Raw genomic sequence first — 25,148 nt, forward strand, 5'->3', positions numbered from 1 at the left:
AAAATTCATTATTTTTTTAGCGGGGGTTTTTTTTCCCCACTTTTTTCCCGCCTGTTCCCCTTTTTTACCCCCCCCCCCCCCCCCCCAAAAGAGGGTCTCTTGAAGCAGGAGGCTGATCGTGATCCCGGTTGTTGGCTCTAAAGGCGATGGGTCGACATGGAAATTTACATGTGGCGACTTTTGCTCGAGGTAGATGCTTTCCCTCGAGCTCAGATACAAGCTTTCCACTGACGAGCTGTCAAACTGCCCACACGATTTACAGTACGCACGCATTATGGGCCGGGATGACAACAACCTTCATTCGATGGACCTGTAGATAAAAACGCAAACGGCGATTCTCGCTTCACCTTGTTTCGCAAACCGCAATCCGCAGGGGTCCCCCAAGAATCTCTTCTGGCTCGTGTTGTAGTAGTATTAAGAGTTCATTCAAAGCGGTATTTGCATCGTAAAAAACACAGTTTTACGCATAGTCTATGACCTTTTTTGTGCTCTTCGTAAATCCTCTCGTGAGGCTGCGACAGGTCGCTAGAGAGTGTCTACTGCATCGAGTCCGGAGTTTCACAAGAGAGAGAAAGGTTTCGGAAGGAGTCTCGACGCAACTTTGAAATGTCGCGCGCATGAATCTCTCGAGTTTCCAACTTCACCAAACCTCCCATACCGCCATGGCTGCCGAACCTCAATTCGCCGCGCCGTTCCCGCCTACGCCTGTTGCGGCCCCAGTGATCGTCCCGGCTGAACCGACGTACAGCAGCGTGTTGCCTTCGTTCCTGAGTCCCTTGGGAAGTTTGATCGACCGAATCGATGCCGCACGAGATCGGTTGGCACTCCCTGAACCGGGCAAGTTTGAAGACTTGGGACGAGAAGTCAAACGTAAGGAGTTGTCTCTCAATACGCTCTGCTCCAACCTTCGAGTCGCTTCGTCGCGCGAGTGGTCATTCAAAGTGATCCCGAGGTTTTCCCCGGGGATTCGCTCCTCATCAATCGCGATCGTTCAAGGAGTGTATTCTCTGACGCTCTTCCGTCCTTACAGTCACTCACTTGAGCAACTACACTTTCGATGGAGCGCGTGCCGATTTGTCCAAGACGTTGTCGCAAGTGCCGGCGTTCCAAGTGACCCACTCGTTCGCACTCGGTTCGAACGGAGGTCCGATGGGAGGCATCAGTCCTGGCACTTACAACTTTGGTGCCGTCTACGCGACTTCCAAGGCGAGTCTTTTACCTCGAAAAACGGAGACAGTCTGATGTAATTAACCTCTGGGGTTCGCGATCTTCCTTGCAGACGTTCTTGCAAGGTATGGTCGACAACGAGGGAAGCATCTCGGGTCGATTCAACTATGGATGGACCCCGAACAACACGACCAAGTTGGCCATGCAGGCAAGTTGCCTAGTAATCGTACTCTCTTCTCACGAAATCGTCTCGCTAACACGCGTGCGGTGTTTTGAACAGCTCCCTTCGTCCGCAACGGCGCCTTCGATGCTCTCGGTTGAACACGACCGAGTTGGCAAAGACTACACGCTCTCGTTCAAGTCGTACAACCCTTCGCCGGTCGACCTGACCGGTTCGTACATCGCCGCGTACCTGCAGTCGATCACGCCTCACTTTGCCGTCGGAGTCGAGACACTGTACCAACGCCCGACGCCTGAAGTCGAGGACTGCTCGGTCGGGTACATGGCCAAGTACCACCGCGTGCAGAAGGACGAGATGGGACAGGCGTTGAAAGGATCGTGGATCGCGACGGGACAGATCATGAGTCAAGGAATCTGGCAAGCGACGTACTGGAAGAAACTCGCCGAGCGAGTCGATGCTGGAGTCGACCTCATGTTGATCCCGGCGCTCGACCCGCGTGAGAGGAAGGCGGTCGCGACGGCGGGAGTCAAGTACGACTTTAGGATGGCGACGTTCCGAGGTCAAGTCGACTCGACGGGCAAGGTTACGGCGTTGTTGGAGCAGAGGTTCTCGCCTGCGTTCGCGTTCCTCGTCGCGGGAGAGATCGACCAAGTCAAGGTTCGTTTCTCTGTTGTCCATCCTCTCAAGTATTGAGCTTTGAGGACTGAACTGGGCTTGTTTGACCTGTACCAGAACACGAGCAAGTTTGGAGTTGGAATCCAGGTCGATTCGGCATCGGAAGAAGCCATGGCTGCCGCTGCAAACGCGCCCCCTCAAGCTCCCCCTCCCATGTAAATTGACCCACGATGCCTCATCCTCACACCCTTGCAGTCCTTCCTTCCTCTCCTTTCTTTCATGTGAATGACTTCCAAGAAAATAGCCTCACCCTCTTTCCCCCGCTTTATATGATCTCCCTTTTTTCACTCACCTCCTTCCCCCCTCGTATCTGAGCTCTACAATGCATACTCGCTCTTCCCACCTCGGCTAACGTGGTAGCGAAATGATAAAAGAGAGATTTGCTGCCAAGTCGCCTGAATCAGAAGGCCTGACGGCTGACGCGCGCGAGCCGCCAGATCGGCTCATCCCGCAGCCCGACTCGCTCGCATCGAGGCCCTCGGTATCGCACCTCTTGCCGAACATCGTGACAGCCTCGTGAGCCGACCGACAGTCAGCACGCCAAGGGTTCGGGACCGTCATCGTGTTTCGACCGTCAACAAACACTCGCTCTTTTTGAAACGATGATGGATCAAACCCAAGGGACCGAGATGGAGAGGTTGTGGAACCTGTTGGGAGAACTGTCTTCGCAACTGAGTCACAACCGGCAACAAACCGAGGAGTTGCATCGTCGCGCAGACGAGTTGCGGGTACGGTTCCCTTGTCCTCTCGCTCGTGCGGTTTCCAATACTTGGTCTGACCTGACGGTCCTCGAGTACCACAGTCACAGGCAGTGCATACCCAAACTGGGTATACCCTTAGGAGATTCAATGTCGATGTCTCGAAAGGTACTTGTTATGGTCCTCCCCTTTCGCGTTTCTGTTTCAACAGCCAGCTGATGACAGTCAAGAATCCACGATTCTAGAGGAATTCGAGAGTGAACTCGAGAGGCTGAACGTCTCGCTCGTGATGGAGAACCAAGCGTTGCAACAAGAGAACCGACAACTGTCGAGCCTGTTGAAAGACTACGAGTCGACCCTCGATGCAGTCATGGCCAAATTCCGTTCCTATGCAGTACGTTTTCGGACCAAGTACTCGGAGACAATTTCCGTCTACCATGGCAATCACTGAAAACCCCTCTCGCCTGCCGTGCGACCTTTGGAAACAGCATGCGAGTCAACAACACGACCTCGAATTGACGCGTCACTACGAATCACTCCTGTTGTCCTTGCCTGTCACGATTCCCGAAGTGTCACATGGCGCGATGGACCCTGATCAAGCCCCTCCGATCAATCCTGCTCATTTGCAATCGTCCCTTTCTCACCTCGCGTCCTTGATCCGCAAAGCCTTGCGAGCGCTCCAAGGTGAAGATCCAGAAGATTCAACTTCACCTCTACTCGACCCGGTCGATGGTCATCAATCCCTCTCGGCCCTGTTTGAACAATTGAACGATTCTGAACCCTCGACCACCCTGTACTCTCGATCGAGATCGACTTCAACCTCTTCCTCAATCTCGTACGGTCACAGTTCAACCGAAGGAGGAGGAAGAGGAAAGGAATCATCAGAGGAAGCTACAGAAGAAGAATCTCATCAAGCTCGATTGATCGCCTCTCACCACCCTCGAACGAATCGCAACCCTCCTCATGACCCTGCTTCGGGTGGGTACGTTTCGAAACATTCGACTTCGGAACGATTGTACATTCCAACGACTTCGACTTCTTCGTTGGTCGCGAGTCCTCCGAGATCAACTCTCTCCTCGCGAGATTCGAATGGTTCAGATCCTGAAACTCGTGGAAATGGGAACGATTCGTACTCGAGGGATCGTACGAGACGTTTGTCGTCGTCATCATCGACAAGTAGTGACAGTCGAATGACGGAGAGTCGATTCGAACTCGAATTGAAGGCGAGAGGGTTGGGACCACTCGACGAAGCGTTGTTGAGAGAAGTCGAAGTCGAAGCGTTGAGGAAGGAGAACGAGGAATTGAAGAAATTGTTGGCCATCTCGACCGAACCGGACGAGTTCCCACCTTTTGTCCCACCTACCTCCTCATCCGATAAACAGACACGGAACGAACTCGGCGACAACAAGGATCAAGATGACAAAGTCAAGGACGAGGAGGAAGAGGAAGAGGAAGAGGAGAGTATCAGGCCTGTGAGATCGACCACGACGACCAAGAGGGAACTGTTTGAGAGTGGTGCGAAGCCTGAAACTTTGGATGACGACGAAGACGAGGAAGAAGACGATATCGACGACAAGGATGAAGACGAGGAAGACGATTCTGCTCAAGGAGAGGAAGAACTTGATGGGCTAGAGGAACGATCACAGCAGCGATTCCAAGGAGACCAAGACGACGAAGAACAAGGAGAAGACCAAGACAAGATTCACGATGTCGAAGAGGATGATCTCGAACTAGGAGAGTCACCTCGACACGTCGTGCACGAGGACGATGTCGAGGTCGCAGAAGAACCAGGAGAACCGACTGTCAAAGAGGAAATCGAAACTCGAGGCGACCATACGGTTGCGTCAGATGCCAGCGATGAACGAACGGACCAAGTCGTACAACCCAAAGACGAAACTGTACGAGGTGCCTGAGTCTGTGTTGCCCCCGTCCTTGACAACACCCTCGGACGTGCAAGCGCTTTCTTGTTCTTCCTCCCTGGTGGACCTCTCGTTTCCGTTTTCTGTCTAGCTCTAGAAACACAAGTCCCGAATGTTGTATTCCAATGATGTTGTCAATTCCCTGAAAAGACTGTCTTATCTCGTTTTGGGACGCAATCCTGGATTTGAAAGACTGGGACCTGAGCTCCATTCGTGCATCGTTGCAAAGCTCATGAAAGAAGCGATTGATGTAGAAAAAACCGCAAACAAGCCCTTCAAGGTAGAGAAACAAATCAAACAGAATGACGAAACATCGTACTGTATGCCCATGTAAAAAAGAAGACAAGTCACGACTCGGTTTTCTGAATCGCGACTTGTTTCTGGTTCTTCGGTTTGAGCAACGCCGGGTCGATCCCTTTCGGAGCGTGTTTGCGTCGGTTCTCTTCCTTGTTTGAAGCGGCTTGCAACATCTCTCTTCGAAGTTTCGTAGCCTGGTGAATCGGTTTCGGCAAATACCTTTGCCTGTAAAAGAACAAAAAAACAGAAAAAACCCCATGGTCAGAAGAAGAATAGGAAAAGGATCTTAGTGGTGATTAAAGGGGGCATTTACCTTTCGATTTTCGAAACTTCTGCGACTTGACCCCATTTCGAACGAAGTTCGTCTCGGTACTCTCGACTGACTTGTTCCTTCTTGTCGACGACTCCGAGTTTGTCTCCAGCTCGAGATTTCCAAATCCTCAAATTGGCATCGTCGGAACCGGACAGGACGAACCTCGTGTCGAGTGTGTACAACGTTGAGAATACCCTTTTTATAGTTTCATCGAACAACACGAGATTGGTCAACTTTGTTCGCGTTTGCGGCAGAGAGGGAGAGAGAAAAACTCACCTTTGCATACGCTTCGTGTGGTAAATGTCGCGAGAAGCACCTTCGCCCGCAGTCCACAACCGAACAGTCCGGTCGTACGAACCCGAAACAAACTCTCTTCCGTTCGGGTTCCAATCGGCCGACATGACCCTTTTGAAGAGAAAATACTCCATAGTATGAGCGTCGGTCCCTCGATTGTAGAGAGAGAGGGAGAGGAAAACTCACGCTCCGACGTGACCTTTGTAGACTTGAGTCGTCGTCGAGAGGTTGCGCATATCGAACGTGTACAAGTTGTGATCTTCGGAAGCGCACAACAAGATTGGAGGTTGGAGCGGGTTGAAACACAATTGATTGATCCTCATCTACAAAAGCCATGCGGTCATTTTCGTGGGTCAGTTTTTTCCTTCTTTCAATAACAAGTCAGCGGAAGAGGTTGGGCGTTTTTACCTGCATGGCGACTCGACCGAGAGCTTTGCCCGATCTCAAATCGTACAGAACGACGGTTCGGTCACTTCCACTCGAAGCGAGTACGTTCGTCTCACTCTTGTTGAACGCAACTGAAACGATGTGTTCCCCTACGGACGAAGTCGAAGTCGAATGGAACTTTAGGGTCGAGATGGGTGCAGTTTTCGTCTCGTCAAAGATCTCGATCGAGTGCGAAGCGGCAGCAAACAAAGGATCGTAGCGATGATGCGAGATCGAGCTGAAGATAAAAGAGGGTCAGCTAATGGAAGAATGGAATCAGCGGGACAGACTGGGAAGACGGAACTTGAACCCGGCTTTGCCATTGTAGGTCTGTAGCGGTCGCGCGAGCTCTCCCGAAGGACCATTGATGTCCCACAGCTTGACCGTCTTGTCGGTGCTGCACGACAAGACGCGGTTCGAGCCTCGAGATTCCATGAGGTCGATCTTGGCCTGCTCGAGTTGGTACTCGTCGTCATCGAGGTCATCGAGGTCGTCGTCCATGCCGGCGCGTCCTTTGCCCTTGAACCCAATGTCGGCACGTTTGCGTTTCAAGTTGCGCTCGCGCGTGCCATCGGTCGATTGGTGCAACGGTTTCTTCTCGACTCGACCCTGTTCACCCTGCATCGGATGCGAGAACGCGACGCCTTTGACCATGCCCCGATGTGCGTGATCGACCGACCACACGGTCGACTGTTGGGACAAGTCCCACACGCGGACCTGACCGTCTCCAGATCCACTCGCGACTCGACTGAGACTCCCTTGCTCGTCTTTGCACATGGTGTAGATGCCGTCCTGGTGACCCTCGAGGGAAGCGATGAACGGTTTCGCAAACATGCGATCGAGTTTGGAAGCAGTCACGGCACGCTTGTACTCGCGCGAACGAGCGAACGGATGCAAGGTCGGGTCGAGGTTGCGACTGACTGGAGCCGAGGTCGTCGACGTCGACGGCAAATGCTGCTCAATCGAGCGGTGAAGAGTTTTGATTTTCTGTGCATCGAGAGATCATCAGGGTCAGCGAAGGAGGATCGATGCAATGAGAGCGAAAGCGAGAGAAAGGAGGGACTGCGACTTGCCATGACTTCCGTGTGATACCTTCTCTTGGATTTGGCGGTTACGGTCAAGTGTCTATTGCGTCGTAGCGAGGACTCTCTCGGCGGCGAGAGAGGGGTGGAGAGCGAGAGGGAGAAGCGGCGCAAGAAATATTTCTGTTCCCGCAGGCGAGGTCTCATCTGACTTTCCTCTTCTCTGCTCTCTCCGCAGCTCGAACCTGCCAGTGCCAGTGTTTGTGAGACCAGAGCTCAAGCTTGTTCACCATGCGCTGTCAGCTCATGACATTCTTCAATGTCGAGTACATGCACTCGGACCTGACGCTTCTCTCTCTCCGTCTATGCAGATGCTGTCCTCGTAACCGGACCCGCCGGTGCAGGCAAATCGACCTTTTGCGCGTCTCTCATCACGCACGCCCAATCACTTGGACGATCGGTGCACTTGTTCAACCTCGACCCAGCTGCAGACAAGTTCGAGCACCCACCGAGTCTCGACATCAAGGACCTCGTCAGCCTCGAAGAGGTCATGCAGGACCTCGAACTCGGTCCAAACGGAGGCTTGATCTACTGCTTCGAGTACGTCCAAAGCCCTTCCGAGTTCAAGCCGAATTTATTGCTGAACCTCTTTTGTCGCTCTCATCCCCTTTTGCAGGTACCTGATGCAGAACCTTGATTGGTTGACCGATGCCCTCGGAGATTTTGAAGACGACTATGTATGCAAGTCTCGTCAAGTGTAGACTTTCGACCATGCGAACTGAACCCTCTCTCTTCCAGTTGATCATCGACTGTCCCGGCCAAATCGAACTGTACACCCACATCCCAATCCTGCCCCGACTCGCGAAACTGTTGACGACAACGTTCGCGATCAACCTCGTGTCGGTGTACCTGCTCGAATCTCAATTCATGGAGGACCCCACCAAGTACTTCAGTGGTGTCCTCAGTGCGATGAGTTGCATGGTTGGACTCGAGGTTCCGACCGTCAACGTCATGTCCAAGATGGACCTCGTACGCAAAGAGGGCAAACGACGCAAAGAAGTCGATCGCTTCCTCGATCCGGATCCTGAACTCATGCGCACGAACGTCAATCGCGACACGAACCCGAAATTCCACCAACTCAATTCTGCCCTCGTTCAACTCGTAAGTTTCTTTCTCTTCAAATGGGCGCCCTGACGTCGGTGGACGGTTATCTAAAACGTTTCGTCGCCCGTTTGGAACAGATTGAGGATTTCAACATGGTGCAATTCTTGCCCCTCGACGTGACCGACGAAGATTCGGTCGGAGTCGTGTTGAGTCACATTGACAACGCGATCCAGTATGGCGAGAACGAAGAACCGAAAGAACCGAAAGATGCAAGTCTTTCCTCTTTCCCGTTTTTGATCCTTTTTGTTTGCGAATGGCTTCTGAAAGAAAGAATACTAACCCGTTTCAGAGTGTTCGGGATACAGATGGATGGTGGTGATTTCGATACAGGCGAATAATTTCCAGGAGAAGCAACTTTCCGCGTCTCGATTCTTTTTCCTCCTTCATTACTGGTATCCTCCTGTCACTCTTGTTTGTTGTAATCATCACCACTACGATAGTAACTTTCTCCGAACGCTGGAGAGCCTGATCCGCTCGAGAGAAACGCAAAGTGAGACATCCCCTGATGAAAACCTCCGAGGCGGAAAAAGTTGAGAGATGCGAAGTCGCCAAAAGAGATCAGCCACCACTCGAGAGCAACGTCGACCGCAACTCCGCCGCCTTAACAGTAGTAGTCAGCAGCACAACGCTCGACTTGAGAACCTCGCACACTCGAGCGCGCGCTTTGTAGAGAGAGCCTTCGCTGCCGCAACCTCGCGAACTATGGTCGTCACGCTCGCCTCGACAGGAGGAGCGGCCAAGATCTACTGTGTCAATGGAGGAGGTAGTACTGGCAAGAACGCGGCGGCATGGCTCGAACAAAAGATTGAGGAGAAAGGCAAACGTCGCAAAAAGGGAGGTCAAGGAGGTACCGGAGGAGAAGGAGAGATTCGATTGATTCAGGTGAATTGCCGCCCCCCTTTCCGTGAACGACAACGAAGAGCCAAAAGAAACTGAGATATCGAAATCGAAACGATAACCTCGAACTTCTATTAGGATTTCGACTTTCCGGAAGCTTCCAACAAGTTGAAGACGACTCGAGATGGCAAACATTTGGTCGCGACCGGAACGTACAAACCGAGGATGAAAGTGTTTGATCTCGAGGAATTGAGTCTCAAAACCGAACGAGTGACCGATAGTGAGAATGTCGATTTCTGCGCAAGTCTTCGTTCTCTCTCTTGAGAAATCCAGACTCGGAATCCCTGACATGTGTATGAATTTAAATAGATTCTGTCATCAGATTGGACGAAAACGTTGCACCTTCAAACCGATCGCTCGCTCGAATTGCACACTCAGTCCGCTTCGCACTACCGCGTGCGCATGCCGAAACATGGTCGTACACTCGCATACCATTTTCCAAGCTGCGATGCGATCGTAGGAGGACAAGGATCAGAAGTGTGGCGTATGAACATGGAAGTTGGACGGTTCATGAAACCGTTCGCGTTGGAAGGCTCCCCCGAGCATGACGGAGGTGAATCAGGCAGTGGGATCGGAGGAGGCTTGACAGGGGACAAGGTGTTGGGAGTCAACGCGATCGACATCAACCCAGCACATCAACTCATGTGTTTCGGAACCGAAACCGTTCAGGGTCGAGGTACGGTTGAACTGTGGGACCCGAGGAGTCGTACGCGGGCAGGAATCTTGAGGTTGCCCTACACGACCTTGATGGGATCGAGTCACTCGAGTGCGAGCCTCATGCAACCCAAGTTGCCCGGAGTCGACGACATTGTCGGACCTGGAGGGTTGAACGGGTTGGCCGTCACTGCACTCGCGAACAAATCCGATGGACTCAACTTGGCCGTCGGTACTTCGACGGGTCACATCCTCCTGTACGACCTGCGTGCAAACCGACCGTACCAGACGAAAGATCAGGGTTACGGTTTGCCCGTCAAGAAGGTGGAATGGGTCGACAGCGCGAGGGGATCTTCGGGAGATGCTGACCTCGAAGGAGGTTGGGTTGCAAGTGCCGACGAGAAGGTCGTCAAGATCTGGGGTAGGGAAACGGTCAGTTTCAACTCGCTGTTTTTGGTCTCGAGAGGACTATCGAACGCTGATTCTCTCTCCTCCTAATCGTCACTCGCGCATCAGGGCAACAATTTGGTGGCGATCAATCCGCCAATGCAGATCAACGACATGCACGTGTACCCCGAGACGGGTCTCATTTTCCTTGCAAACGAGACTTCACCCATGACGGGCTACTACGTGCCTCAACTCGGTCCCGCTCCGAAATGGTGTCGATTCCTCGACAACATGACGGAAGAGATGGAGGAGGACCAAGAGACGCTCTTGTACGACGATTACAAGTTTGTCGATCGTCAAGAACTCCAGGACCTCAACTTGACCCACTTGATCGGTTCCGATACGCTCAAACCGTACATGCACGGTTACTTCATCGACTTGCGGTTGTACACCAAGGCGAAAGCGATCGCGAATCCGTTCGCGTACGCCGAACACCGCGACAAACTCATCCGCGACAAGCTCGCCGCCGAACAAGAGTCTCGTATTCGTGGCGCCAAGAAGGCTTCAAAATCTTCCGAACTCACCGCCGGCATCAAGGTCAACAAATCGCTCGCGAAGAAACTGCGCGAAGTCGAAGAACGGCAACGCAAGAAGGAAGCTGGACTTGGCGACGTGGAAGACGAAGACGAGGGCAGCAAGAGGAAGCGCAAACGCAAGGCAGCCAAATCGGCCGACCAACCGAGTCTGCTCCAGGACGATCGATTTGGCGCGATCTTCGAGAACCCCGACTTCGAGATCGACGAGGAGTCGCGAGAGTTCCAATTGCTCAACCCTTCGACGAAACCGAACCGGAATCGAGACAACGAGGACGACAGCGATCGGTCAGACCTCGAAGAAGCGAGCGATTCCGACCGGAACGGAGACGACGACGAAGATGATGATGATTCTGACAGTTCGATCGGTCAGTTCGCGCTCGATGATCATACAGCCCTGACATAGCTGACAAAAACCTGCTCGTGTAGATATCGGCTTTGACAAGACGACAAGGCGCCCGACCGCACCTCCGTCCGCATCCCGCATCCAAGCCGCTGCGACCGCATCTCGTACCGCGACTTCCTCTCGACCTGCCACGACCGCTCCCGCTCGTCCGAAACCTGCGCTCGTTGTCGCAGACGGCTCGGACGACGAAGCGATCACTGCCGCTCGTGCACGTCCGCTCGCATCGCACGAACAACGCGCGACTCAATCGTTCGCACAACGCGCACGCGAAGCTGCATCTTCTGGAACCGGTTCGAAACGGAGAAAGGGTGCTCGAACAGAAGAAGACGCGGATCGAATCGATGGAGACGATATCATTCGAGGTGGACCCGGAGGAGTCATGGAAATGTCGTTCGTACCGAAAGGCAAATCTTCGGACGAACTCGAACAGAAGAAGAAACTGGTCAAAGCGAAACGCGATCAGGACAAGGCTGAGAAGGCCAAGTTTGGAATGGGCCTCGAGAGGAGTGATGGACGTGCTCAGGAGGACGAACGCGAGATCGAGGGAGAGGAAGGCAGTGGTCGAACGAGGATGAGGAAGCCGTTGAGGAGTGCGAGTCGGAACAAGACGAGACATTTGTAGGTGTGAGACTCCCGTCGACGTCGTCATCTCGGGTCGCGGTTTGCATTTGCAACTACTTCTGCTACGTCTCGCAAGTCCGACTCGTCGAGAGAAAATGCTCTAGAGGTCAAGGTCGGAGAAGGCACAACAAGCGAAAGTTTTTTCATGATGACAGGATAGAAAGTGAGACTGCGAGCGAGAGAGCGCGAGGGTTTGGTCAGATAATAATGCGCGAGGGGTGACGGCCTCGAAAGCAGGACTAGGGGGAGAGATGGGGCAAAGGTATGCATATGGTGGAGGAAAAAGGGGCAGTTGGCAAAGATTGGCAAGCAGGGTAACAGAAAAAAAGAAAGGGAAAAGTGCGAAGATGCGAGAAAACAAAACGCCAGCCTCAATACAACAAGTCACCGTAGATGAGCTTTTTCCTGTATTTCTCACCGAGCGAGGACGCTCGGGTAATCGTAGTTCGAGTCTTGCCGAGGAGGACCTGATTCCCCTTCGCCCTCGAGGTCGTCTTCGTCGAGATCCATACTGTTTCGTCGACCCGATCCGCCGCCTCCGTCGCTGAACGCGGCTTGTGATGCTGTGCGTGCGCGAGGTCGTGAACTCGGCGCGCTGTTCGATTCGCCAGCGTTCTTGTGAATCTTGAGGTGTCGTCTCAGATTCGACTTGGGACGAGAGAATCGGGTCAGTTCCAGCAATGGGATATAGCCTGTGACCCAGATATCGCTCACCTGCACCGAGAACGCGCGGTCGCACTGAGGGCACGTGAATGGCTTCTCGCCAGTATGCGAAAAGGTGTGGATACGCAGTGAGGATGGCCGCGCGAAACGTTTCGCTATGAGGGCTCGAGCAGCATGGGTGAGTACACGCTCTTGGTGGTTGCTCAAGGAAGAAGCAAAGTTAAGGCAAACTCACAGCAATGGGGGCAGCAATACTTGCCAGTTTCAGTCGAGCCCGACGCGTCGCCACCGAGGTCACCAACAGCCGAGTCAAGACTGACCGAGGTGGGCGCATTCGGAGACGGCAGTGTCGAACCGATCCCTGCAGAAAGCGGTCCAGCAGAGAGTGGCGTCGGTCGTCCATTGCCAGAATGTGAAGAGGAGTACTGCGATGTCGCGTTCGAGCTCGCGGACGAAGGTGCAGATGTCGGGAGTCCGTTTGGTAGGACGATCGGGCGCAGGTCGGGGTGCGCTTCTGTCGGCGGTGCTGCTAACGGTGGAGGAATGGGAAGAGCGGGAGGAACGTAAGGGTGTTGGCGGCTGTAGTCTGGTGCGCCTGGGTTTGGCCGCAGGTACGAAAGGTCGTGCGCCACTGCGCCTCGCCCGATTGGATTACTCGGTGGGAACGGTCGATGAAAATATTCCAGCGGGTACGGGTCGGATTCGGTGCGACGTTGCGACGGGTCAACGTGAAGGAGGGGTGGAGGCCCCATCGGCGAAACAGTCGAGGACCAAGCCGGTCGGCTCGCGTAATACTCGTCTGCGGTCGAGATCGAGAGCGCACGGGGTCTATTTGGCGACCATTGATTCGGCTGCTGTAGCCACTGCCCTTGCCCCGCCAGTGACGGTTGAGCCTGAGACTGAGGAAGAGCGAGATTGCCTTCGGCGAGCGGCGACTCGATCGCCCTCCGTCTGTTTCTCCACGGCCCAATGCCGCCCTGCGAGAGCCCTCGCTCTTCACCACCACTACCTCGGCGCTCCGAGCTCGTCGCAAAGCCGGGGTACGGTCGCGCGGAAGGCGATGGCAGGGATTGCGAAGGCGATGGGTACGGCTGATAATTAGGGTTGTACGATGTGCTTCGCTGACGATGTCCATCAGGCACGGCATCGTAGGGCGAGAGCGAGTCGTATGAGACGAGAGGCGCGGGAGCAGGTGGAGGATAATACGGACGATGCGCAGGGCCCGGGATCGACATGTACTGGCTGTGGCCCGTTGCAGGCTCCTCGTTTGTGTTCAGGTATCTCGACGCATGGACGCTATGCGAGTACTCGTTCGGAGGCTCAGGCAGCGAGTACGCGGCGTGAGGCTGAGCATGTACGGCAAGCGGAGCGGGTGAGTGACTGGGCGGAAGAGGCAGTGGCAGCGGTATTGGTTGCTGGTGCTGGTGTTGGTATCGTGACTGCTGTTGCTCGACGACGCCGACGTCGCTCGCAGGCGGGCCGTCGCGCTCGGTCGAGGCAGAGGCGGAGGTGGAGGTGGAAGCGACTGGGGTCGCTGACGTCGCGCCGGCGGCTGTAGAACATGCGTGACAAAACAGCAATTTGAGGCCCCAAGCAAAAGCGAGCGTGATCAGCTTGCAGGAAAATACGACATGCACGAACACCGAAAGTCGGGGCTGCGGAAATTTGACGAGAACCGGGGGAGAGAGAGAACGCCTCGAACGAGCGCGCGCGAGCGGGCAATGCGGCACGAGGGCGAGAAAGGAGACAGCTTACCTGGTGGTGGTGGGATGCTGTTGAGCAGGCACGAGATGGACGGCAACCGCGGCGGCGGTAGGTCGCCCGTCGGCGTCGTGGATTCGGACAGGCTTTGCGAAGGCGATGGATGATGCGGTGCGGCTGGATCGACCGGGAACGGCGACGCGCGCCTGTGCGAGGGCGTAGCAGACATGGCGACTATGTGAACATCCTCCTGCGCGAGTGTGAAGGAGCAGCGAGCGTGGGCGGTGGGAGGAAGTCGACGAGAGATCGAATCCTGATGACGGACGTCGGTCGACAGATTTCTTTTGCTGATCCTCCTGCCGGGCGGAACGGGTGAGAAGGCTGGACCGTTGCGGCTCGTACTTGGGGTCGCGGGCTTGGCTGGTCGGAATGCGGCAAAGGATTGTGCACAGCGCTCGGGGATGGAGTGCGAGGCGAGAAGTCGCGCCGAAAGATCTTCTCGAATCTCGAGGTCATAAATGATCCGCGCGGGCTCCGGCAGCTGAGACTTTTTTCGATCTTCGTTCCTTTTTTGATCAAGCAAACCACGTCGGCAAACGTTTGCAAATTACAAGCACTGTGTGTATGTAGTCCCCAGCAAAAGCATGCGGATCTCTTCCCTTTGTTGTTCCATTTATTTTATTCTCGTCCTTCCATAGTCGCATCTTGGTCGCGCAATGCATTCGAGTCACTGGCGCGAGGGAAGCAACTTGCAGTCTTACGCGAGGCAGAGCGAACAAAGGGGAACCGATCGACAGCCGTCGGTGCGAGCGCGGTGAGTCCGAAGCGCGAGGCCCCCGGGATTAGAATAGATTATCCGGAGTCTATTTATTCTCTACCTCGTACTTCTTGCGGCTCGAGCTGAACATGATCTGACACTATCACAGCAACGAGTATCCACTGACCTTTGCGATCACGCCCAACGATGTGAGACGGGGGAAGAGCAAGATCTCGCCCTGTCGCGAGAGAAGCTTAGAGCTAGAAAAGCTCGAGGCACTTGCGCACGCTTCAAGGGTTCACTAATTTCTGCAGCTCTCGCTAATTCGAGTGCGATTACGATACAGATCGAGAAGGCTCCAGATACGAGCGCATGTCTGCCGAGTAGTGGCTACCACGCGCGGCTTTATTACACACGACACGACTGCACAGAGTTTGCGAGCATCCTCGCCATTCACATCCTGCGACTGACGGGTCGGACCGTCGCACCTGGCTTGACAAGCACGGCTGGGATTGTTTGATCGCGGAGAACCTGCGGTGAGTTCGAAGCCAGGTCAGTCTCGTGTCTCGAGTGCATTGCGGAATCGCTACGTACCGTCGACGTCGACCACTCGGGTCCCATCGGCGTGCGCAATTTGTGCTCGAGCTGAGCCGCACTCGTGTACGGAAACGGCAAGTCTTTGAGCATGTACTTGGAAGCCTTCTTGTCCTTCTTCTCGTTGATGATGACATGGTTGAGTCCCGCATCTTTGCGCTGAGATGCGTCGATGCCAGCAATCTTCTTGACAAACTTTTTCTGGTTCTTGTTCTTCTTGGCGCCTTTGCCCGCCCAGGAACCCTAGCAATGGTGAAGACTCGCATCAGCGGATCAAAGAAGCTTCAATGCAGAATGCAGGAGGAAGGTCAGTACGAACCCAACCCGGTAGCGTATTGTCCTCTTCACGCGGCGCGTCTCGCTCGATCTCCTTGCGCTTCTCCTCGGCAAATTCCTGGTCGACCGACCAGCGTCAGCTTCATGCTGCGGATTACCACGATAGCGAAGTATACATACAGCGACAACATCGTCATTCGCAAAGGCCTCCTTGACGAGTGCTCGTTGTTTGAATGCTGTCGGACCTTTGCCGCGTTGGGCATCAATCTCGGCGTCGCTCTGTACGTCCGAGTCGTCTGCTTCCTCCTCCATCGCTTCGGCTGGTCGAGCTACTGCACCTCCGACCTGTGGCGCCTTGCCCCGCTTCGACTTCGCTCCAGTCTGAACGAGACCGGCGCTCAGGTCGAGCTCAACTTCGGCATCGTCCCGCTCGGCCTGACGAGCGTCCGTCTGCTTTGATCGAGCGCGAGCAGCCTTGTCTGCCACCTTTTCGGCAGCCGAGAGCGAATCTTTGCCGAATGACGCCTTGTTGTTCTTGCGCGACAGCTTGCCGACATCTCCTTGATCCGCAAGCGCGAGCCAAGGGTTCTCTTCCGCAGGTCCACCTGCTGCTCCCGGTTTCGACAATGAAGGTCGACTTCTCGAGGTCGATTGGCGCGAGGCAGATGTAGGAGCGTCGATCGAGATGGAGGAGATCTTGGTCGTAGTTGTGTTGTTAGCCGAGGCGTTTTCAGGTTCGGCGATGGATGACTGTGCAGAGCGAGCGAAAGGTGAGCCGTGTAAGACGCGGTAACAATGTAGCTAGACTTACAGGCGTGATGGTCGAAGAAGGTCCAAACACCATGCGACCTAGGTTTCCTTGCACTGCCTGCGAAATAGCGAGCGGTGTCTCTTCTCCTTCAGAGTCCACCTCGCCAACACGATCCATCTGTTCAAGTCTCTGCCTCAACTCGGCGGCATCCTGCTCGACCTCTCGACTTGCTCGGGCTCGCGCGTCTTTCATGAACTTCATGTTCATGACGCCTTTCAACTTGGGGTCGTTTTCGGCGGCCGCGGCCTCTTTCGCATCGAGAGCAGCGAGCTCGTCAAACGCGGTGCGTCGAATCGAATTGAAGTCGGCTCCGTCATCCGAGCCGTACTCTTGCTCACTGCCGCTTGGTGCAAACTCGTCCTCCTCTTCGTCGTCTTCGAGTCCTGCAATCTTCTTCCTCAGCTGGTCGCGACGCTCGACCATGTCCCGGATCGACTTGTTGCGCTCGTCTTCAAGGCCGTCGAGACCGTCGACCTTCTTTGCCCATCTGCCACCCTTGGCTGAGTGTTTGAGGGTAGCACGTTCCTTCGCCCGGAGCACTTCGAGGCGAGCGCGCTCTTCCGCAACCCGGTCGCCGCCATCAATGTGATCGAGTTCTTCGAGATCTTCGAGCGAGAGTTGCGGACCATCAGAGTCCTTGCCCTTGCGATGTATCCGTCGGTACGCTTTCGACTTGATCTTGGCCACTCGCTTGGCTTTCCGCTCCGCGCGGTACATGAGATCCCGTTGGCGGCGCAGTTCAGCGCGACGAGCGGCGAGGTCAGCCGGGTCGAGCGTTGCGAGCTGTGCTTTTTCTTCGCGCTCGAGGTCGGTCTGCTGCATCTGTCCAGACGTGAGCAGGGCTTGAATGGATGCCTCGAGCTCATTCGTAGGCTGCGGAATCAAATTGTCAAATTCCGTCTGAAAAGGGCAGCTCGTACCAAATGACCATCTCTCACCTGAAATTTGGCGTTGAGCTCGTTCGAATTGGGCGCACGCTTTGCATCGTGGGTAGGATCGATCAAAGGCAGCGCCAAACGCTCGTGTCTCGCACCCGACACATTGAGACCGCTTTCTCCTTTCATCCGCTTGACAGTCTCGTTCCATTTGTCGGTCTCTTCTTTTGTCTTTTCAAACGCGGCTTCGCGATCGACCTTGTCTTGCAGTCGTGCTGGTAGAGGAGCAGAAATGGGACCAGCCCGTTTGAGAGCTGAAGTGGAACCAGTCGGCGCGGCAAGGTTCGATTCGGCAGTCTGCGCAAGGGGCTTCAAAGTTTTGCGCAAGTTGGCCAGTCGCGGGTTCTTCGAGTCGGTGAACGAGGACAAGAGATCTTCTAGTTGCACGCGGTCTGCACAAATGTCCGCGTGTAAGCGCTATTGCCCGGCAGAAAGAGTTCGCGCAACCATTGCAACTTACTGTCGATTCCGGAATCTGCTCCAACGGCAACGAACTCTCCCTCGGGGTACGCTTCTGTGCGCTCCTTGAGGATAACTCGCTTCTTCTTTTTGCCGGATTCGTCCTCGGTTCGGTCTCCAGCTTTACGCTTCTTGCTCGATTCGAGGCCCTGAACGAAATCGTCAAGCTTGTCGAGAGCACCTTCATCGACATCGTCCTGATCCGAGTCGAGTTCTGACGCGATCTCCTCGTCCGAGTCTGATCCTTCTTCCGAATCTTCATCGAGTCCACTGTGATCAAACATTTCTGATGCATCCATGAAACCTGCTCCGTCTTCGTCGTTCGAGTCGATTTCGTCTTCGTCGAGATCAATCTCGGTCTCTCGGACAGCAGACATTTTCTGAATAAGCGATGGTTAAGGTCAGCTTGTTTGCGAATGACCCTCGAGGAGGAAATCGCACCGAAGCTCTTACCTTGGTCGTTTGCGCCTTTTTCGGTTTCCGAGGAGCTTCATCGCTCAGCTCGTCACTGAAATCACTCGCAATGTCCTCGTCGTCGTCTGACCCAAACCCATTCTCCTCGTCACTACCCATCCCCATCTTGAGTCCAGCTGGTTTCATGCCGTTGAACTCGACGATCCCGTTCCCTCGAACCTGGAACCCTTCCGTCTCGGACACATCTTCGTCACTGTCTTCGACATCGCTCAGATCCTCATCTTGATCGTCCTCCTCATCTTGCTCGACTTGACGCTGTTTGCCTTTCAAGTTCTTGTTCCTCGAGTTGGAGGCACGGGTCGAACTAGCTTTCGCAGCAGGATCGATATCACCTCTAGGTCGTTTCACTGATGAACTGAACGAGTACACATCGAGGTTGGTCGTTGACGAATCTGGAGTCGATCTGTTGGTTGAAGTCGTTTTCTTATTCGACCTGCCCTTCTTACTCGATTTCGACTTGCTCGAACCTGCCGAGGTGGTCAACTGTTGCGGCTGACGTCCTTGTCGAGCCATGGATCGAGAGTTGGTGGCGGAGAGTTTGATTGGAAAGAGACGCTCTAAAGAGATCAAAAAGATTATTTTCGAGACGCCGATCCGGGGCGATGCTAACAGGAACACAAAAAAATCAGGTAATTACCGGACCGTTACTGATGCCATTCATGTACATGTAGCTCACAGGAACCGATCTATTTGTAAAGCCTGTACTAGCCTCTTTTAAAAGGCTTTAGGTAGTTAATAACCTAATGGCGCACAACAATCACACGGTGTTTTGGCCGAGCGGTCTAAGGCGCTAGCTTAAGGTGAACTCGCAAGGGTAACCCGCTAGTCCGAAAGGGCGTGAGTTCGAATCTCACAGACATCAAATATCTTTTTGCCTCCTGTTGAAGGATGCCCGAGTCTCTTTCTGTCAAGGGCTTCTTCCTCAATGCTGAGCAAAGGGTCGGCGAATCTCGTGATTACAAGGATACAACGCTGTATCAAGGGCAAATGATTCGTGCTATGCACAATGTTCAGGAAGAGCTGAGGCCAATCACGACGTCTACTTGGATTTGACGACTGAATCTCCACCTGCGAGTTCGATGACGGTACCAATCGCAACTCGAGTAAACTGTATAGTTCGAACCGTACCAGAAGGGGCGAATTGTAAGCTTTTTTTCCAAAGGTTATGTTGTGTGGTAAGCATGCGATGACTCACCTCGGCCATGTGGTCGAACGAGAACTCTTTCGAAAACTCGATAGTGTCTTTGCCCGAATGAATGTTGTGGTTCGAGTCTGTGAAAGAAAAAAATCGTGACAAAAACGAATTCTCGCGTCAGTGGTAGATTCGGTTGACTTTAGGGACAGTTGCCATGATCGGTTTTTTGGCTTGCGAGACTGACCTTCGAATGTTGATTCGATCGTGAATGCAGAAGGTGCTCCAATCTGGCCCCGACAAGGGTCGACAAGCAGGAGTTCAGTTCAGTATCTAGGCGGTATAGGGATACAACTTTGCAACCTACAGCCGACCAAGAAGCGTCTGGATTCGTAGAACGAGAGTCACAGTGTCAGGAATGCGCCGTTTTGACCTAGATTTCACGTTGCGGGACTCACGATCACTGCAGGCGTAGCCACACTTGGTCGAAGTCCATCCGATCGACGCTGGGAACGAAAGAACAAGAGAGGCAGGATGAGCCCAGCCCAAACTCGAAAGAAGACACATGAAAGGGCTTCGTAGGAGACTGACAGTATTCATCGATGACTTTGGCGAGGTAGTCTGTAAAGTCGGGATCGACAAAGTCACGGATCAACCCGATCGTCGGTTTCGTGCCCTGTTTGACCCACGCAGTCATGTCGTTCTGGTGGTACGCTTTGACGCGGATCCCTCTCGCCTGGTAATCCTGTGCGATCGCTTTCGATCCGAGGAGACCTCCTTCCTCGGCAGAGTTCCAGTGAAACTCGACCGGGTGGTGCACGGGTTGGAATCCAGACTCGACGAGCACTCGAAACGCTTCGAGGATCGAAGTCGTGCCTAACCAAGGTGAACACGAGATATCAGATTTCGCCCTGGTTGTTTCACAGAGGAGGAGGGTTGATGCGCACCGCTACCATCATCATCTGCACCAGGAGCTCCGAGGAACGGCAACAGGTTGGTCGAGTCCTGGTGAGCACCGACAATCACGATCTCGTCCGATGCGTTCTTCGCCGTCGGTTCGAAGCGGACGAGGATACTGTTCTGACCCCACGGGTGCGGGAACTCTTTGATCTTGATCTTGAGGTCCTTGTTCGAGTTGGCGATCTGGCTAATCTGGCCGAGCAGGAAATTCTGACTCTGCTTGCCCGTGTCGCTGCGGTAGTACCGAGTGCGGAACCCGGAAAACGCAGTCAGGAACGTCTTCATCTCGTGAGTCGAGATCTTGTCAAACACGTTCGAGAGCGCTTTGTTCGAGTAAGAGAGCTTCTTCGGGAAGGACTCTGTCAGGTCAAAACATGTCAGTTGTAGCGCTCAGCATGTGAGGAATCTGCCTCGAACGACTGACGCTTTCGCTGCAGGGTAATTGGTGCCGACTGCTGGTCGTGAGTGACATCGATAAAGTTGAGGTGGGCAAACTTGAGGAGGGCCTTCTCGCCTTCGGTAATCTCAATCGGATCCGAGTCGGGCGTGAGCTGGACTTTGCGCCTCTCGGGCAAGCTCAGGATGTGACGCTCGAGCTGGTCGAGGTCGTCAGTCGGCAGTGAGCTGAGTGCGATGAGATCGACGTCGGACAAGAGCGATTGCGCCGAGACGGTCGCAGGGGAGGGCGCAGCGAAGGCAAGCTGCTGAGGGTCTTGCAGCGAGGAGGGTAGGGCAGATGCGAGGGTGGCCAAGGTCGCTGCGAGCAAGGGAAGCGAGAGATGCATGACGAGATGACTGATCAGCGCGGACCGCGAGGTGTGGGGGTTCTGGGCCGTGGATGCGGGATAGACGCTGGGCAGCGGCGGCGGTCAGTTGACGCAAGAGTCGAACGAATCCGATGCTGTTCTGCGAGTGGGAATCGAACGCGGCAGTGTGGAGAGAGAGCGAGAGAAGCGGGTGCCGATTCCGATTCCCGAATCAGCTGCAGCTCGTTCAACATCGCAACCTCGCCTGCTGGCCTCGTGACCTCGATCCAGGTCATCGCGCACCAGTGTTGATGCTAGGACGAGTAAGTGCTTCACTCCCTAGGCGCAGTCCTTCTCGGGCGCAATCGTCTAATCTCTCCACTCGCTCACCTTGCGTCCGGACTCGCCAGCTCACCCACTGGGCATTCGACGCCGTGCTCGTCTCGATCGTGCTCGCTGGGATCAAGCGATCAACCGGACTTGCGTACGTTTTCCTCCGAGCCAAATCTCTCGCTTGCTCGACTGAACTCGTGTATTTTGACCGTCTGATCCACCTTACAGACCTGCGCTGAATCGATTCAAGAACAAGGATATCCGGCAGCTTATCTCTGGATGTGAGGGTCGATGAGCATTCTATGCAGGGTCCCTTCTTTACTAAACTCATGCTCGCCTTGAAACACAGATCTCGAGATGGGCGAGTGGGCGATGGATCTCACTGTGTGAGTGTTGACACTTCGAGACCTGGTCTGTGCACTGAACGCCTACTGACCCCCTCTCGCGAGCTTTTGTCGCTTGCAGCGTCGTGATGGGCCGGTCAAACTATTTCATTCGCAATCGTTGATCGCTCTTACGCCCTAACCCCCGAAAGCAACCCACGTTCCGTGACCGTGCATCCGCGTTTCCTCTTTCATCATTTTGTTTCCGTGCCTCTATTGGCACTGAGCTTGTTGTAGCTAGTTCTGTACTCTCTTTCATATTCGACACGGGATGCTGCTTGCCGACCCGCAAGCGCATGCGGCGCCCGACCGCAATCGAGAGAGAGGTAGCAACACGCAAGCGTTACACACAAGCAAACGCACACGTACACAAACTCGCACGTGGAAATCATCTCGAGGTGACCTCCTACTTCTTGCGCCCTCCACCTCCCTCGAACCCAGGTCGACCCTTGCTGCGACTGCTGAAACTCTTGCTGCTCGTCTTCTTCTTGCTCGTCGTCGACTTGGCCTTGATTCCCGCCTTCTTGTCCTTGGCCGCTTTCGCGCGCGCTGCGAGGTTCGAGTTGCGCTTCGCCGCCTTGTCTGCGATCGTCTTTTCCACCGTCGCCTTGCGATCGTTCCTACAGTCATAGTTTGCCCCCTCGAATCAGTTATTGAAGAAATCTCGCGCTGATTTGCAGGGCAAAGAAGGGACGTACCATGCCTTGGCCGACTTTTTCTTCTCGCGCTCTTGCCTCTTGGCCATCTTCTTCAACCGTTTCTCATCGTCTCGAACCTTCTCTCCTTCGGCCTTGAGCAACACTTTCTCCCATCGATCCTTGTCTTCCGCCTTCTCGCGTTTCTCCGGGTCCAACTCGTCCATGCGCTTCTTGCGCTTCTCGAGGATCTCGAGCGCCGCGTTCGCATCCTTGGGCAAATCGTGACGGTTCTTCTTGACCGTTCCTGCCGCCTTCAACGCTTGCTTGCGCGCTTGCGGCGTCATGGCCGAATCGGTCAATTTCTGCGACTGACTCGTGAAGTCGAGGTTCGAGAACGCGACCTGGGACGCGTCGGCACTCTGGTCGGCCTGCTTCGTGTACGGCACGAGCGCCGCATCGGCATCGTACGAGGGTGAGTCGGCCTATACACGCGTGAAGGAGAAGAGCAGGAGATCGAGACGTCCGGTCAGGCCCGAACGCATGTCTGCGAGAGAGAGAAAGCAACGTACGCGAACCTTCTTCCTCGGTCGCTCGTCAACTTTCGCGACCGCGTTGACCTTGCCTCCTCCCGCTCGTCCGTTACTCGGTTCGATCGCACGCTTCTTCGCTCCTTCACTCTTCTCGATCTTCTTCTGCTCCTTGCGTTTCTTTCTTCGGTTGTCCCGAAGCAATGCACGTCGTTTCCGCTCTTCCAACAGGTCGTCCTTGCTCTTGACCTGTCCCTCCGTCTCGGCCTCTTCTTCCTCGTCACTCTCGTCCTCACCCTCGTCGACGTCTTTGCCCGTTGCCGGTGCAGCTGCGGTTCGAGTCGACTTGACTGTCTTCTTGGAAGCTCCCGCTGCCGCAGCTTGCTTCTTCTGGGCTTGAATGTCGGCGATCCGTCTCTGCAACTTTTCCCGCAACTCGGTGATGGTCGGAGCTGGTCCTGCTTGTGCTTCCTTCTTTGCCTGCATCACTACCCCTTGTTCATCGAGTTCCAACAACTCGTCCCCGGCGACATCGACATCGGAATCGGCGAAATCGGTATCGTTGGGCGAATCCTCCTCGTCTTCATCTTCGTCTTGGCCGTCTTGCCAATTCTGTTCGTCTTCATCATCGTCGTCGTCGTCCGATTCGGAACCGGAAGCAGGTCCTTTGCCCTTCTCGGCAGCCTTGGCCGCTTGAATCTCGGCAATCGTCTTGGGCTCGTCTGGGTCGTACTGCGCCCGATCGAACGACGTTCAGCTCGGGGTGATTCCGGGAAGAATGGAACCTCGAGGTCTTCAGAAACTCACGCGAGCCAAACGAGCCTTTCTCGCAGCCTCGCTCTTGGCAGCACGGAGAGCTTCGTCTTGTTTCGCTTTCTTGAGCGCCTTTTTCTGCTTCTTCGTGAGAGGACCCTACGAGTTGCAAATCGTCAGAGTCAGCTCTCTGCTGGTGCAGTAGAAGTCGTCGAAGGGAAATAAGACTGACAGTGGGTTTCGCGACTTGATCCTCATCGTCCGAATCGGGTCGCAAGTAGTACTTGGCCGGAATCACTCGCAAAAGTGAATCGAACGAAGCATTGTGTGATTTAAGATCCGCCTGCACAGAGGAGGAAAAGAGTTGCACAAGGTCAGAGAGAGATGTTCACGTCTTGATCAAGGTTTCAGAGCAAGAGATCCCTCAACCCCGCCTTGAGGACCGCTCGCAGAGACTGGACTCACCTTGATCGTCTCTGCGCTCGACATGGTGTTGGACATCTCTCTCGAGAGTCTGGTCGAGGGATTGCAACGATTCGAGAAGAGGCGGAGATTTTTGGCGTTCGATTTTCAATCAATTTGTTGAAACACCGCCTCTGTGTCCTCGCCGACACATTTTCCAATGCCACAATGATCGCACCTGCATCCAATGACATCTTCGTAGAGCGTCGATGACCATCCTGCGTGAACGCGAACGACGTCTCTTCGCTCTTTTTCTCGACGTCCTTCTGGTTCGCCCTCTCTTCTCTCGCAGTCTTCTACCATATACTCCGACCAGCTGCTTGACGACCTTCAGTCCTATACGCCTAATGGCATTTCGGCGCGTACATCTCGTGCTGTAGGACTGAATATGCGACAGACTATGTACCGACTCGCCAGCTTCACTCGTCAGCCTAGAGTGGGTGGACTGTTGGCGCTTCGCGAGCAGGACCTCCAGGTGGTCCGATCATGCTCATTGGATCTACTCTGTATCTGTTCAACGCTTTCAACTACCGTTTCCACCCGAGCTGCTGGGACCCTCAAGTCCTGCTGCTGTTCCTCTCACTCCGTCATTCCAGATCGACACGTGAGGCTTCAACGCCTATAATTTAGCACAACGCTCGTCATTGCATCACGATCCAGGTAGCTTGGAACCCCACAGAACCGAGAACGGACCGTTCGCGCGGTGCACGGAAGGATTCGAAACATTCTGAGGAAAGGACAGGTTTACATAGAAAGAGCTGTATTGCCTTGAGATCAATCTCACGTCTATTGCGAGTTTTGAGCAGAAAAAAGAGCGGACGAGCGCGGAC

At 54.4% G+C, this 25,148-nt stretch overlaps 9 protein-coding genes across 9 annotated transcripts; 4 read left to right on the forward strand and 5 right to left on the reverse strand.

The window, feature by feature from the left end:
• Positions 1 to 662: 662 nt before the first annotated feature.
• Positions 663 to 2,182, forward strand: TOM40 (TOM complex pore protein TOM40; the record flags this gene model as incomplete). The annotated part of the gene is made up of 5 exons (XM_076679835.1): positions 663 to 870; positions 1,031 to 1,206; positions 1,280 to 1,375; positions 1,448 to 2,005; positions 2,081 to 2,182. The coding sequence occupies 5 exons, from the start codon at positions 663 to 665 to the stop codon at positions 2,180 to 2,182; spliced, it is 1,140 nt and encodes a 379-aa protein (XP_076532958.1).
• Positions 2,183 to 2,625: 443 nt separating this feature from the next.
• On the forward strand, positions 2,626 to 4,634 carry JCM15063_004366 (uncharacterized protein; the record flags this gene model as incomplete). Its single annotated transcript, XM_076679836.1, has 4 exons — positions 2,626 to 2,751; positions 2,826 to 2,889; positions 2,967 to 3,115; positions 3,210 to 4,634. The coding sequence occupies 4 exons, from the start codon at positions 2,626 to 2,628 to the stop codon at positions 4,632 to 4,634; spliced, it is 1,764 nt and encodes a 587-aa protein (XP_076532959.1).
• Positions 4,635 to 4,987: 353 nt separating this feature from the next.
• JCM15063_004367 (WD40 repeat domain-containing protein) lies at positions 4,988 to 7,199 on the reverse strand (the record flags this gene model as incomplete). The annotated part of the gene is made up of 7 exons (XM_076679837.1): positions 4,988 to 5,162; positions 5,251 to 5,445; positions 5,527 to 5,655; positions 5,731 to 5,867; positions 5,953 to 6,208; positions 6,275 to 6,957; positions 7,086 to 7,199. The coding sequence occupies 7 exons, from the start codon at positions 7,197 to 7,199 to the stop codon at positions 4,988 to 4,990; spliced, it is 1,689 nt and encodes a 562-aa protein (XP_076532960.1).
• An 84-nt stretch (positions 7,200 to 7,283) lies between these two features.
• On the forward strand, positions 7,284 to 8,494 carry GPN3 (putative signal sequence-binding GTPase GPN3; the record flags this gene model as incomplete). Its single annotated transcript, XM_076679838.1, has 6 exons — positions 7,284 to 7,290; positions 7,364 to 7,592; positions 7,669 to 7,729; positions 7,791 to 8,153; positions 8,234 to 8,365; positions 8,462 to 8,494. 6 exons carry the CDS (start codon positions 7,284 to 7,286, stop codon positions 8,492 to 8,494), a joined length of 825 nt encoding a protein of 274 aa, XP_076532961.1.
• Positions 8,495 to 8,858: 364 nt separating this feature from the next.
• Positions 8,859 to 11,715, forward strand: ENP2 (ribosome biosynthesis protein ENP2; the record flags this gene model as incomplete). The annotated part of the gene is made up of 5 exons (XM_076679839.1): positions 8,859 to 9,038; positions 9,132 to 9,293; positions 9,363 to 10,139; positions 10,224 to 11,055; positions 11,117 to 11,715. 5 exons carry the CDS (start codon positions 8,859 to 8,861, stop codon positions 11,713 to 11,715), a joined length of 2,550 nt encoding a protein of 849 aa, XP_076532962.1.
• Positions 11,716 to 12,128: 413 nt separating this feature from the next.
• Positions 12,129 to 14,307, reverse strand: JCM15063_004370 (C2H2-type zinc finger protein; the record flags this gene model as incomplete). Its single annotated transcript, XM_076679840.1, has 4 exons — positions 12,129 to 12,362; positions 12,429 to 12,532; positions 12,613 to 13,929; positions 14,133 to 14,307. The coding sequence occupies 4 exons, from the start codon at positions 14,305 to 14,307 to the stop codon at positions 12,129 to 12,131; spliced, it is 1,830 nt and encodes a 609-aa protein (XP_076532963.1).
• A 981-nt stretch (positions 14,308 to 15,288) lies between these two features.
• JCM15063_004371 (uncharacterized protein) lies at positions 15,289 to 18,897 on the reverse strand (the record flags this gene model as incomplete). Its single annotated transcript, XM_076679841.1, has 8 exons — positions 15,289 to 15,366; positions 15,430 to 15,672; positions 15,749 to 15,823; positions 15,886 to 16,455; positions 16,517 to 17,389; positions 17,455 to 17,843; positions 17,912 to 18,290; positions 18,364 to 18,897. 8 exons carry the CDS (start codon positions 18,895 to 18,897, stop codon positions 15,289 to 15,291), a joined length of 3,141 nt encoding a protein of 1,046 aa, XP_076532964.1.
• A 526-nt stretch (positions 18,898 to 19,423) lies between these two features.
• JCM15063_004372 (uncharacterized protein) lies at positions 19,424 to 21,261 on the reverse strand (the record flags this gene model as incomplete). Its single annotated transcript, XM_076679842.1, has 8 exons — positions 19,424 to 19,492; positions 19,580 to 19,656; positions 19,764 to 19,806; positions 19,884 to 19,900; positions 19,975 to 20,022; positions 20,108 to 20,392; positions 20,464 to 20,835; positions 20,901 to 21,261. 8 exons carry the CDS (start codon positions 21,259 to 21,261, stop codon positions 19,424 to 19,426), a joined length of 1,272 nt encoding a protein of 423 aa, XP_076532965.1.
• Positions 21,262 to 22,344: 1,083 nt separating this feature from the next.
• Positions 22,345 to 24,357, reverse strand: JCM15063_004373 (uncharacterized protein; the record flags this gene model as incomplete). The annotated part of the gene is made up of 6 exons (XM_076679843.1): positions 22,345 to 22,558; positions 22,637 to 23,058; positions 23,146 to 23,835; positions 23,911 to 24,015; positions 24,089 to 24,199; positions 24,322 to 24,357. 6 exons carry the CDS (start codon positions 24,355 to 24,357, stop codon positions 22,345 to 22,347), a joined length of 1,578 nt encoding a protein of 525 aa, XP_076532966.1.
• Positions 24,358 to 25,148: the final 791 nt, after the last annotated feature.

The sequence above is a fragment of the Sporobolomyces koalae genome (genome assembly GCF_050403365.1).
Source record: "Sporobolomyces koalae JCM15063 DNA, S_koalae_JCM15063T_v1_ctg28, whole genome shotgun sequence".
Lineage (NCBI taxonomy): Eukaryota > Fungi > Basidiomycota > Microbotryomycetes > Sporidiobolales > Sporidiobolaceae > Sporobolomyces > Sporobolomyces koalae.